The 15,077-nt window shown below is 33.0% G+C and overlaps 1 protein-coding gene and 1 long non-coding RNA gene across 2 annotated transcripts in view; both read left to right on the top strand.

Moving 5' to 3' along the window:
* Positions 1 to 15,077, top strand: part of LOC136990292 (uncharacterized) — a 232,653-nt gene that overhangs the window by 183,221 nt on the left and 34,355 nt on the right. The window lies entirely within an intron of this gene.
* On the top strand, positions 232 to 12,626 carry LOC136990299 (zinc finger protein 431-like). The gene is made up of 5 exons (XM_067288688.1): positions 232 to 243; positions 905 to 2,171; positions 6,025 to 6,284; positions 6,364 to 6,582; positions 12,372 to 12,626. Exons 1-5 carry the CDS (start codon positions 232 to 234, stop codon positions 12,624 to 12,626), a joined length of 2,013 nt encoding a protein of 670 aa, XP_067144789.1.

Genomic DNA, 15,077 nt, shown 5'->3' with positions numbered 1-15,077 from the left:
GTAAATTTAGGCGTATTTTGTATTTAACGACAGTTGAAACTTTATAACTTACGTCATATTCTGCTTTTTTTTTCACGATAAAAGTTCGAGAGGTAAAATATCGCGTGTTTAGTTCAGACTCATCTAGGGCTTTGTCGAGCCCAAAACAGACCGGGCAGGCCACGTGGTGAATGTCATAAAGTGTGTTTTTACCAGAATGAATAAATAAATCATTCCTCAAGTAAATCCGTGATGTCAGACGAAGTAAAACTGTGAGGTGGGAAAAATCTGATTTTTTCCTTGAAATTCGAGGTTTTTAAGTACTTTTATCCCCGAATTTCCTTTTCCAATGGAACACTGCTCTTTCCCGATTGGTTACTTTTTGTCTCTAAGTGAAAGTAGACCAGATCGGGTGGCGATGAAAATCGATTATTGGTATTCACCTAACACCCTATGTCGACGCCCACCAAAGCATGTTGATCGAACTTTGAAACTCGTTCGTAGATTAAACAATGATGTTTTCGCTCCTGCCATCCAAGAAGTTTCCACCGTTAAAACGTCTTCTTTTTGCCTAGTTTATTTTTTTAATTTTTATCCGTTTTACGAGCGCCACACATTTACGATTTAAATAATTATTTTAATGTATCACATATTTCTGTGTCGTTTCTTCTTTCTTTAGCCTATAAAGTACGGATTCTTCATTCCCGACGGAAATTTTAACTGTAAGTAACATGTTACAAGTTTATTTGTTAGATGCTTTTGTGAAAATCAAACTTTAAATATAGTACTAGAGCTATGTGATATATTAATATTACTTAAATTTGAATATTTAAATTGTCTGTCAAATTATGTAAAGACAACAAGTACTTAATTTAAACTAAATTAAGTAATTATTGTATTTAACTTTAAAATTTCAGTTAAACAGGAGGAAGAAGTGAGTGAGGAATACGATATTCAGCACAATTCGAAAGCACAAAAGCATAATAAGTGTAATGCAAACAAGACGAAATTCGTCCCTTCAATTAGAAAATACAATAAAATCCAAGGCAAGATTAAGAGGAAATACTTCAGAGTAACGCGTTCAGCTCACTCTAAACAAAATCACAAATGTGATTTATGTGCACGGACCTTTGTAAACAAGGAAATACTACAAGCGCATTTGAACTTTCATATTGGAAAAAAACCATTTTGCTGCACAACTTGCAATCAGAAATTTTCCTGGCAATTTCTATTGAGAAGACACACGAAAGAACACAACACTGAAAAACAAAGCGAAATTGATCATACAAAAGTTGGTTTGCTATCATTATCAAAAAATCGTAAAGTATCTAAGCGGAAACCTTTACGATGTGACATTTCTGATAAGCCACATAATAAAAAAAGTGAATTGGAAAAGCATAACAGAACACATCAACCAGTATCTCATTGTTGTAAGATATGTAAAAAAGAATTTCGAACGGAATCCAAATTGAGACAACACCAAGTTAGTCATAGTGAAGATCGACCTTTTAAATGCGACATATGTAATAAGAATTTTAAAAAGAAAGTTCATTTAAAAACGCATAATAAAACTCACAGTGATGAACGTAAGTATTCTTGTCAGGTGTGTAACAAAAGTGTTAAAACAGAACGCTCTTTGACGATTCATAAAACCATTCATAACAAAGATTTAAATTATTCTTGCCACATATGTAACAAGTATTTTAAAACAGAACGCTATTTGAGACGACATGAAAGAACCCACGAACATAGAAGTGATAAGTATTTGTGTGACGTATGTAAAAAAGGATTTAAAAGCAGATTTAGTGTTGACAGACATCGCATTGCTAAACATCAGAATATGTTCGTTTGCTCTTATTGTAGTAAATCATTCAAAACTAAAAATATGCTGAAAGCTCATAGGAAAACTCATATTCAAAAATGTAATATCTGTAAAAAGGAGTTAGCGTCTAAACACTCTTTAAACGTTCATCAGAGAATTCATTTTGACATAAAACCGTTTCTTTGTGAGGTGTGTAACAAACGTTTTATATCAACTTCTGCGATGAAACATCATCAAAGTTTTCACAATAAAGACAATCTTTGTTACGTTTGTAAGAAAGATTTTTACGATAAATTTCATTTGATTCGGCACCAATCTGTTCATAAAAAACATCTTTGCATCCATTGTAAAGACAGATTTAAAACAAAAGGTAAACTGAAATTCCATTTAGAATTTTTTTGTTTAGAAATACACCTCAAACAATTACCTTACCAATGTAATTTCTGTAAACAGACTTACGTAAATAGCTTTGCTTTGGAGCAACATCTACTCGACTACAAGGATCTAATACACTTCTGTTGTGACGTTTGTAAAATGACATTTACGTCAAAAGTCGAATTCAAAACTCATCAAATGACTTCTCATTCGCCGAAAAGAAAGTATAAATGCGAAATTTGCAATAAGCTGTTTCGGACACGGTCTGATTTAAATACACATATGAAATATAATCTTAAGAAATGTGATGTTTGTGGTCAGAAATTCTGTTCGCTTGTTTCTTTAAAACGTCACGTGCGAAGTCATGTTTCACAATAGGATTTCCTGTGTAAAATACGTCGAAACTATTTAAATACAATACGGATCTTTTTATACTAAATATATTATACAGGACAAAAGGAAGAAATGTTTAAATTATATGTCCCTCATTTCGTTTGTAATAATTGGGCTTCAACTTGAAGAAACTGTAAATCTATAAATTTTCACTGTTCTCCGTGTGTGTGTCTGCATTTCTTTAATCTCGAGAACGGAATACGATAGATGATGCCGTGAAAAGACATCGAAAACTTAGGGTAAAAAGGCCCCGATTAACTATATGCAAACGTCCGGTTTGCACCGGAAGTCACATTACTTTAATTTAAAATTTCTCCCCGAAAGGAGTTAGGTACTGTACATGATCGGCACAACTCTATTGCTCACAGAAAAAGTATGATGTACAGAGGCAAAACATTACAAATTTCGGTGCAAAGTAAATAAATTAAAGATATTATTACAAATTGCAGCCCAGCAATCTGACGATGTTTACAATGAAAGTAGCTTTGTTTTTACGTGTAAAACAATTTTGAAAGATATGTTCTTGGTACGTTACCCGGTGTTTGTATTTTTATTATGTTTAAAATTAATTTTAAGTAAAACCAGCAAATATTTATCGTGACATAATCGCAATGCTGGCCTGCAATTTTTAATGTATTTAATATAACATATATGCTGTTCGCCTCAAATTAGTTGTGGCTTTCTCCTGTATAGCATACTTTTCCTTTAACAATGGAGTCGTGCCGGTCATATATTAACTGCATTCAGGGGAAAAGCTTATAATTGTGACTTCCGATTAGCGCCGAAAGTTCGTTCACAGTTAATGCCTCGTGCTAAGCTTTTCATATTATTTGTTCTCGGCTATTTGTTCTCGACATTAAGAAAGCGACAGGCACACAGACGGACCACTGTGGGAATTTGTAGGTCTACAATTGTTTTCAAATTGCAGTTCAACAAAGTATTTAAAATATAGTCAATCAGTTATTGCAATATTAAATGTTGAATTTTTTAATGAAATGAAATTTTAAAAAATAAATAATTTTTAAAGGTTATAACATGTATATAATGATTAATCAAAAATAAATAATTTTCGAATGATTACTTAATTTGTATTTAATTTTGACAAAAGTTCGCCTTGTCACCAAAAATATAAATGTCAAAGTTTTGTGTTAAGTGGAAGCGAGATGTCTGCCCCACACAGGCAAACGTAATACGTATTCGTACTTCTATTGTTTACTACTAACTGAAGAAAAATAAACGGAAATATTAATCATTTAATTATTTCTATTTTTCTCTTTCTCTAATTTTAATAAACCGCATTATACCGTGTGTTTCGCATTTAATACTACATTAATTTCGTTGTAAATTTGCTCACTTTAACAGGAATTTACACGTGACGTACCAAGTTACGTGAAAATATATCAATTTACCTTAATTGTTCAGGTTATCCGAAAGGAAGAGAAGAGAAAGCAATGATACAAATTAACCGTTGACCACTTTTGCAATAGAAAATAAAACAGAAAGCAGATTAAAAAATACAATCTCCATTAGATATTTACTTTGTAAAATCTAAAGTACTTGTTGTTTTATATTATATGCATTTTTTAAGCACAATGTTGCCGTTGAAAACATATCAGACAGGAAACAGGTTGGCTTATTAATGTGAACGGTTATGCATTTCGGGCTTAACGCCCCTCTTCAGTCCTATTATTACATATTTATCAGGAAATTCATTGCAGGTTTACAAATTTACAGAATGCATTGAAAAAATTAGGATGCGCGTACAATCATTTATACAATAAAACTTAGTTAACTGAGATAGTGACAGTTAAACCAACATGACTCGTATGAAGATATACACGTAGTTGAAAAAGGAGAGTAAAATAGAGCTAAAAATTCGTTTGTCTTTACACTTATACACATCAGGACAGTATAAGATGTGCTAAAATAAAAGAGGGGTAAACTTAAATCTAAAATTAAGTAAATATTAAGAGGCAGAATTTTTATAAAATTAATAACGGAATACCTGTAAGGTGTGAAATAATTTTCATGAGATGTACAGAGAACATAGACAAAATATGAGAGGTTAAAACAAAGTGTGTATTCCCTGTATCATACACTGAAAGTCTAGTGTGACTTGCACAGTGGGGTATGATAGAGGGAGGGCGGTAGAACATCTTAATGGGCGTTGCTATTTAGTTAAGAATGGCTGCCAGATTTAATAAACAATATGTTAGGTTCTTAGGTGTAAGATCCCTAATCGTAAATCTCTGTAAAAATACACGAAAAGAAATTTTCATTTCCAGCTTTTTGACATTTTATAACAACTAATAATATAAACAGGAGTTTAAATAAAATTTCCAGGTAGACTGTGCCGCATACAATTGTAAAGCTTTTTTGCCGGAAGAGTTACGTAACTCGTAGCTGAATATTTTCAATAAGAAATAAGTTCAGGTTTTCTATTTTGTGATGTTCAATCGCACGATTATGGACAATCTCCAAAAGACTTGATCGAAAATGAAAGCGATCTCTAGTCGAGTTCTACTATTTTGGCCCTTATAGAACTTAAGTCTCGAACATATATTGATTTCACGCAGCTTAAATATCGTTGATTCTACTAATATAATACACTAAATTCAAACAACACATAGGTCTACCTGAAATATAAATTTAAAAACACTAAAAAGAGATACCTTTAAAATTTCATGTAGCATTAAGCATAAAAGAAAGCAATATCAGCTACTAGCAATCAAAGTACATAATTTTCCTAAATAACGCGTAACTTGTCTAAGGAAGAGTATTATAGTTAATGTTCTCGATATAATAAAAATTCTAGCAAAGAGTTGCGTAACTTCTACTGTTATTTGAAAAACCACTTTTAATTACGTATTAATCATAATAAAGAAATAAAATTGTATGTTTTGCTATCTGTTACGAGATTTTGTTATTAAAACTTTATATAAACGTAGTGACGATTAATACCTCACTTCATGCATTCATTGTCAACATTATAACTTTAGAACGAGTTGTCCGATCTTGATGAAATTTTCTAGGACTACTCATCATCACTCAAGGATGTACTGGTTAAAATTTCAACTCTCAAAAATGATCCATTTTTATAGAACTGGAGATAGGAATCAAAACGAAGATCGCGTTTTTCTTCAGTATGGATCATTTGTGAGAGTTAAAATTTTAATCAGTTCATCCTTGAGTGATGGAGAGTCGTCCTAGAAAATTTCATCAAGATCGGACAACTCATTCTAGAGTTATAATGTTCACAAGGAATGTATGAAGTAAAGTGTTAGTCGCTGCTTGCACGCACGTGTAGAAGCGTCATCTAGTGGTCGGAAAATATGACAAGCATTTTGAACGGTAATTGTAAAAGGTAAATGTTATCGCTAACTAGATACACAACAAATATAAAGAATCTTTATAGAATAATAAGTTTTAAAAAGATTTCTTTTTAACACGTGCAGCAGCAGCGATCAATAGTGATGGCTTTACGATTAATTCTCTCCTTCGTCCTCCTATCGTCAGTACGAAATTTCGATCTCTAAATGGAGAAGCTGCACAGAGATTTCAGATTGAGATGAACTCCCTCAAATTCATCATCATCGATAAAATGTCAATGATTACTGCAAGAATGCTTTACATGATCGAGAGAAGATTGAGGGAGATAAACCCCGAGAAAGATGAGCCGTTTGGTTGGATGGCCGATTCTTTATCTATTTGTTTGGTGATTTTTGTCAGCTTCCTCCTGTTAAAGATACTCCTCTCTACTCGAGTATTTTTTTACAATGTAATGTCCCATCAAGGTAGGGACCCTGTTGGGACATTACATTACATTCGTATTTTATTCTTTTGAGAAGTTCATTGAACTCAGTAATTCTCATAGACAAAATAGCGCAGATAGTTCCTTCGCAGATGTCTTACAACATCTAGCTTCGGGTGATTTCTCTGATACAGAGCTGAACATTCTGACATCAAGAAATCGAGCCTATTTATCCAGAGATGATCTTGATCAGTTCCAAACGGTATTTTTTAACTCTTTCCGCCCTGTGGGCACCAAGAGGGCCTCTTTTAGTAGGCCCAGTATGGGTTCAGCCAGGCCCACAATGGGGCGACCGAGTGTGAGGGACGGGGCCCGACATATCCGAACGGTCTACCCCCCGAATGATTTCTGGGGATTATTCGACCCGTTCGGATTCGATCCCGGGTCCCCCAGAGCAGTAGGCTGCCATTTTGACCGCTCGGCCATCCGTGCCGTCTGTTCCAAACGGTTATATCCAACAAACGAGCAAGTTAAATAAAGCAACGAAGACTACTTGCAGTCAGCTGGATGCCCTCTTGCTTATATAGCATCTGAAAACACTCCAGATATTGCCCCGCCTTAGTCCAAAGATGACTCAGCTCTTGGTCTCTCCAAGTATTTGTATTTCTCAGTTAATGCCAGAATCATGCCGAGAGTCAACTTATGGGTGCAAGGAGATCTCGTCAATGGTTCACTAGAAACTATACGCTACATTATATATGCTCCTAATGCTCGCCCTCCTGCTCTTTCTCTGTTTATTTTAGTGGAATTCGATAGCTATCAGGGACCTTTCATCTATGGGAATCTGTTTCCAATAATCCCCATAACACGCTCTTCGAACGATGGCAGTATATTGCGATCTCGTAGACAGTTTCCCCTTACCTTAGCATACTCGATGACTATACATAAATCACAGGGATTAACTCTTCCAAAAATCAAAATAGATATAGGTAAAAAAGAGACAGCTATCGGTCTTACCTATGTTACATTGAGTCGAGTGAAAAAAATAACTGACTCAGTATTTTTAAAGAGTTACAATAAAAGTCGCTACGAGTCAATCTGTAAGTCCGAGGCCCATAGTGATACTCAGAATTTCGGGAGACGTTGGCAGAGCAATTAATTAATGGCTTATTCTGACCTTTTATTTGTACCTTTAAATGATCCAATAGAAATCAAATATATTGTTGAGAACGAATGATTCTGTGTTTCTTTTTTCCCTCATAATCTAGAAAATAAAGGTGCGAGCAGCTTCGTTCCGACTACACGCTGATTCAGCGTTATTTAATTAGTTAATATAAAATAGAAAAAGACTAAATTTTCAGGTTAGAAATGTCGGTTAATGTTACCTATGGTTTCAAGATGGTGGCTCGAACAATACAAGTCGAACAACATCATCAAAAAACCTAATGCACGGAAAGACGGCAACGTTTAAATTTTCTTTTATGTTTTAAAAATAAACCTCTTATCAGCTTGAGTAAGAGCTCGAACAATACAAGTCGAGTTCCAGATATTCGATAGCTGTTAATAAAAAAATAGACTCCTTGTTCTGTCTTTTAAACAACTCAATAAAGGCATTAGCATTATCAACTAATTCTTCGTCGTTACCACTCAAACCAGAAACGATAATGTTATTTTTCTTCGAATCGTTGTATACAAAGTGTATGTAATAATTTTGAAGAGAAAAGTTATCCGTACATACAGTTTCAAATCTCCGAAGTTCGGTAACTTCTCCTTCCAGGCGGGTTTGACATTCATCGTACTCCTTATGTAAATTAGACAACCAGTCAAATTTCGTTGACAATTCTTCCAGTTTCGATACAATAGTATAAAAACGTTCTTTAAGAAAACACAGAATCTTCTGAAAAATTTGAAATAAAAATCCTTCGATACAAAATGATCGTCCAATCGAGATGATTTCAATGTTAATCCGTCGGAGATGGATAAAGTTTACCAGCAGAAGTGGAAGCTTTATTGCGAGGAGAAAGTGCCGTACGAGACATTAGACCTGGGCTAAGTTCAACTCCTCCAATAATAAGTAAAAAAAAAAAAACAAAATTAAAAAAGAAAGTATTACGGTAGAAGAAGACATTCTCAATAAAGCCAATTAATGGTAAACAGTTTAATTGTGAATCGTAGCATTAACTGGTAAGAAAACACGCTAACAGCCAGCACTGTCAAATGCGCCTCCCCGTATACACAAAAATATAAAAAATTTTAAAGACAGTAAAACCACAAAACCCTCTCAATAAACAAAGAATTAACTTTTCCAAAATGAACACTGTAAAATTTCACAGTAGAAATGACTTTTTCTTGAAATCGAAAATGCCGTAGCTCAGTTTAAAGATCGCAAGGCCATTATTTATACAAATGTAGTGTTCTAAAAAATATGTTTTTCTATTTTCCACTTCATATTTTAGCACTTTAGTTGTGTTTTAAAGCTACACTGCAATCTTATAGAAAAGTATTTTTCACTCACCTCTAGAGGTTCCGATTTAATTGTTTTATAACACTTCACATCTGTATTAAATTCCTTCTTGAAATTTTTTGAATCGACTTCAAATTTTTCTTCGTTTTGTTCAATTGTAAAGTCCGAATGTTCTGTTTCTAACTCTTGTTTTATCTTCATTTTCTCGATTTACGATATTCACGTATGTCAACAGTCCGTATTCAATAAAAGAATTAATTAATTAATTATCGGAACGTAGTGACGACTAATACTTGACTTCGTGCATTCCTTGTCCGCAGAATAACTCTGGAATGAGTTGTCCGATCTTGATGAAATTTTCTACGACGACTCATCATCACTCAAGGATGAACTGATTAAAATTTCAACTTTCAAAAATGATCCGTTTTTGTAGAACTGGATATAGGTGTTTTTCTTCAGTATGGATCATTTTTGAGAGTTGAAATTTTAATCAGTTCATCTTTGAGTGATGATGAGTCGTCGTGGAAAATTTCATCAAGATCGGACAACTCATTCTAGAGTTATTTTCTTGACAAGGAATGCATGAAGTCAAGTGTTCGTCGCTACCTACACGCACGTGTAGAAGCGCCATCTGGTGGTCGGAAAATATGACAAGCATTAAAACGGTAATTTTGAAAGGTAAATGTTGTCGCTAACTGGACACACAAGAAATATAAAGAATCTTTATAGAATAATAAGTTTAAACAAGTCTTCTTTTTAAAACGTAGAGCAGCAGCGATCAATATTGATGGCTTTACGATCCATTCTCTCCTTCGTCTTCCTATCGTTAGTACGAAATTTCGATCTCTAAATGGAGAAGCTGCGCAGAGATTCCAAATTGAGATGAAGTCGCTCAAATTCATCATCATCGATGAAATGTCAATGATTGGTGCAAGAATGCTTTACATGATCGAGAGAAGATTGAGAGAGATAAACCCCGAGAAAGATGAGCCTTTTGGTGGATTCTTTATCTATTTGTTTGGTGATTTTCGTCAGCTTCCTCCTGTTAAAGATACTCCTCTCTACTCGAGTGTTTTTTACGATGTAATGTCCCAACAAGGTAGATTCGCATTTGATTCTTTTGAGAAGTTCATTGAACTTAGTAATTCTCATAGACAAAATAGCGCAGATAGTTCCTTCACGGATGTCTTACAACATCTAGCTTCGGGTGATTTCTCTGATACAGATCTGAACATTCTGACGACAAGAAATCGAGCCTATTTATCCAGAGATGAACTTGATCAGTTCCAAACGGCAGTAGAGCTATATCCAACAAACGAGCAAGTTAAACAAAGCAATGAAGACTACTTGCAGTCAACTGGATGCCCTTTTGCTTATATAGCAGGAGTGGGCAAGCAAGAGTTCAGTGGGAGCCGAAATGTAGGTTTTGAAAAATGCATGGGAGCCGCAGTTCTGTACTATCGTGGTGGATAGTATGGTAAGGCCGGAAAGGATAGCACTTTCAGCAAGAGCCGCATGTAACTCAAAAAGAGCCGCACTTGCCCATGCCTGTTATATATCATCTGAAAACACTCCAGATATTGCCCTGCCTTCGTCCAAAGATGACTCAAGCTCTTGGTCTCTCGGTCCCTCCAAGTTTTTGAATCTCTCAGTTAATGCCAGAATCATTCTGAGTCAACTTATGGGTGCAAGGAGGTCTCGTCAATGGTTCACTAGGAACTATACGCTACATTATATATGTTCCTAATGCTCGCCCTCCAGCTCTTTCTCTGTTTATTTTAGTGGAATTCGATAGCTATCAGGGACCTTTCATCTATGATAATCTGTTTCCAATAATCCCCATAACACACACTTCGAACGATGGCAGTATATTGTGATCTCGTAGACAGTATCCCCTTACCTTAGCATACTCGATGACTATACATAAATCACAGGGATTAACTCTTCCAAAAATCAAAATAGATATAGGGAAAAAAGAAACAGCTATCGGTCTTATCTATGTTACATTGAGTACAGTGAAAAAATAACTGACATAGTATTTTTAAAGAGTTACAATAAAGATCGCAACGAGTCAATCTGCAAGTCCAAGGCCTATAGTGATAGACAGAATTTCATGAGACATTGGCATAGCAATTAATTAATTGCTTATTCTGACCTTATATTTGTACCTTTAAATGATCCAATAGAAATCAAATGTATTGTTGAGAACGAATGATTCTTTGTTTATTTTTTCTCTCATAATCTAGAAAATAAAGGTGCGAGCAGCTTCGTTCCGACTACACGCTGATGTAGCGTTACTTAACTAGTTAATGTTTTTTCGAAATTTTAAGCAAGTAACAAAGAAAGACGAGTAAGCTTATTACTATTGTTTTCTAGCAGTAAACAAGGGGTGCACCCTCAAGGTTAACGGAAGAAATTCAAGTGGTGATAGGTGTCCAGCACACGTGACATGCAGCTATAAAATCAAGTGTTATATGGTTAATAGTATTATTTTTAAAACGCATTTATTAATGTTTATAGTAAGAAATTCAAAATGAATTATGCCTTTTTAATCACATCCTTAAAATCTAAAAATTTTCTAGTTTACTTCATAATCGATACTTCAACATTAACTAACTTATAATTAAAAGTTAAAATTTAATTTAAAAAAGTTTTAAAGCGGGTAAATTTATAAAATAAATGAATTAATTTACTAAGAAAATACATTTAATTTTGATTATCTTTTGTGAGAAACAACACTGAAATAATTTTTAATAGTTATGTGGGGGGAATAAAAGTTATAATTAATTACAAATATAATTAATAATTTGTTCGATATTCTATTTGTAAAACATACGAAACTGCAGGAGGAACTTCCTTTTCTGTTAAAATGTGATAACACAAGTTCCTTTAGATTCGATTGTTCTAGCGTAACATTTCGTAACAATTCGCACCAATCAGTGTCAAGTTATACCCAACCCCTCCAACCGTACCCGAACGCTTGCGAACACATTTTTTCTTGTATGAAAAAGGTAATGTAATATTGTTAGAAAAACTTTTTAAAGAAACTCATTTTTTGTATTATTATCGTACATTGTTTTCCAAATCTAGAAACCGCTAAACGCAATGTTTCTTTATATTCGTTTTAAAAGAGGAAAGGATAAGGTTGTCAGTGATCCCAACCTTTGCCTACGGTCACCGTTCATTACACAACCTCAGCACGACCACCATGTTGAAAGAATTGCAACATGGTGGGATGTAATGAATGTAAAACACATCCAGAAAAGGGGAAACGATTAAGAGATCTTTACTGCAGACCAATATATACTAAAAATGATGAGCAAATTCAATTTCTAAATTGTTTTATAGAATTTTTGGATGCATGGGAGAAATTTAACTCGAAACAACAGCATGGGAGATCGTCAGATGAAACACATTTTGATTTGAAACATACAAATTATGCTATGATTCATCTTATTGAATATTTGTTTGAAAAATTTTCATTGAAGTTTGTACTTTTGGGAAAGTTCCAAACAGGTAATCTTGAAGCTAGATTTGGATAATATCGCCAAATGTGTGGTGGTAATTCTCATGTTAGTGTCTTGCAGGTTTTAGAATGTGAAAAGAAATTAAAAATTTTAAGTTTACTGAAATTGAAATCTGAGAAAATATGGAATTTCCATATTAATGATTTGATGTCAGCTCAAGTAGAAAATTGTACGCAAGATTCCTTTAAATCACGGATGGATATTTGTTTCGAATGTTTTGATGATGTTCCTATTGAATGTGAAATGATAACAGTTCCTTTGTCTTTCATTAAAGTTTTAGTTTTTATTGCTGGTTATGCTGTTCATAAATTATAACAGAACATTTCGTGTGAAAAGTGTAAATCAGTAATATCCTGTTTAGATAAAAAATTAGAATTTGACATTCTACATCCCGAACTTATAAGTTATATTAAGGAAATTGATAGAGGAGGTCTTTCATATCCATCTGATTTATTTCTCTCTTTAACTGTTGAATTATATAAGCTTTTACAATGTTTATTACAAGCTCAGTATGAAGATCAATTTCTACAGTGCAAAAAACAAAAAGAACTTTCATTTGAAAGAATTGAACGAATTGATTTAATATCTGTTAGTGTTCCATGTATCTGTGGAACAATGCCATATTTTCTTTTGAAAAATTTTTTAAATATAATTTCAAATATATTTTATACATATATTATTATAATATCATCCACATATCTTACTATAAATATTATACCATTTAAATTTGCTATTTTTTGTTTTTTATCTATTTCTATCATATATATTATGGCAGGTTTTGGGCCAATTTCTGTGCCCATGCTAATCCCATTTTTCTGTCTATATATTTTTTCACCGACAGGAAAGTAATTATTTACGAAACTATATTTTATTAATTCTAATAACAAGTTATTTATATTTAGATCAAGTAGACTTTTTTCAATTAATTCCCACTTTACTAATGGGTACATAAATACTATGTCCAAACTTAATAACCTATACGTTGACATTATCTTTCCCTGCCTTATTTTTCTTAATAAGTCATCAGTATTTTTTATTGAATAAGTTTAAAATGGAACAATTTTTAATACAGTATTATTTTATTTTTTTATTCTAAAATTTTATTGCAGATTTTATGATCTGTCTTACATCTAAGCGACATATGAGAGATAAAAAGATTGCTGAAATGGATTTAGGTAGACTTAATGTTGTTGGTGTGAACTCTTCCTTCAGAAAGCATTTAAAATATTGTATATCTATTTTGCATTTTGAATGAAGTTCTCTTAGTTTGAGAAATTTTGTTTCTTTTTCCATATCGCCTAATTTAAATCACTTGTAATTATTTATAATTTAGAGTTAAAATAGATATTGCAAAAGGGGTTGGTTCGTATATTATGAATCATTTATGTGTTGTATTATTTTTGTACTATCTTTACGTTTTTCCCTATTTTTGATCTGTATTTAACTGAACAGATGATGCAAAAGAGATAAAATTTGCATCCGGAATGCATAGTAATAAATACTAACGTTTGTAAACCTTAGCATTGTTTTGTGTCTGATAAAATGCGGTTATAGATGAAAACAACGGTTATCTATTTTGTCTTAACCTTTAAAGTTTTAATATTTTTAAAGAGGATTTTTAAAAAAACTTTTAAAAAAGAGTAAAATCGCATCATAAATATATATATTTTACTTATACAAGTGGCTTAAATTAAGTGATATGAAAAAAGAGACAAAAATTCGGAAAGTAAAAGAACACTCGTTATATCGATGTAAATATTCAAAAAATGTTCAAGTAAATAACCGATGTAGATCTGTGAGCAAATTTAGAACGAAATTAATGAAGTATTAAATGCATAACACGCAGTAGAGTGTGGTTTATTAGAATTAAAATATAAATATTAAACGGTTAATATTCTCAGAAGTTAGTAGTAAACAACACAAATAGGAATACGTATTAGGTTTGCCCGTGTGGGACACACACCTCACTTCCCTCGCCCATACACTTAACACTGTAAACTTTGACATTCTATATTTCCGGTCACAGGTCGATCTCGAGTTAAAATTAAATACAAGTTAAGTTATCATTCGTAAATTATTTATTTTTGATTAATAATTACATATAAAGCGATAAACAAACAAAAATTTCGCAGAAAAACATGTTAGAATATTTAAAAATTATTTATTTCATTAAAAATTCAACAATTATTATTACAATAACTGATTGATTCTACTTTGAATACCTTGACGGGCTGCAATTTGAAAAAACTGTAGACGTATAAATTCCCACGTTTGTCTGTCCGTCTGTCTTTCGTCAATCTGGAGAAAGGATTTCGATAGATGAAAGACGATACCAGATCTGAAAAACGTAGGTTCCGTAGGCCTTGATTAATTATGTAAGAGCTGACGTCAACCGGAAGTCATGCTATTTTAATTCAAAATTTTTCGCCTGAAAGGGGTTAGATAGATGATCGGCACGACTCTAATGTTAAAGGTAAAATGTGATGCACAGGAGCAAGCGACTACTAATTTGAAGTGGAGAGCATATATTTAAAATACAATAAATTAAGAATACGATTAAAAAGTGCAGTTTGGCAGTGTGACCATGTCACAATAAATAATTGCTTGTTTTCCGTAAAATTAATTTTAAACATAATGAAAATAGAAACAACGAGATAACGTACGAATAACATATGTTTCGAGGCTTTCTACAAGTAAAAATAAAACTAATTGTAAACATCGTCACAATGCCGGGCTGCAATTGAAATAATATGACTTGTGTTGCAA

The sequence above is a fragment of the Centruroides vittatus genome, unplaced genomic scaffold, assembly GCF_030686945.1.
Source record: "Centruroides vittatus isolate TY-2023 unplaced genomic scaffold, ASM3068694v2 contig_1311, whole genome shotgun sequence".
Lineage (NCBI taxonomy): Eukaryota > Metazoa > Arthropoda > Arachnida > Scorpiones > Buthidae > Centruroides > Centruroides vittatus.
The sequence above is the reverse complement of the archived record's forward strand: the minus strand, read 5'-3'. Positions and strand labels throughout refer to the sequence as shown.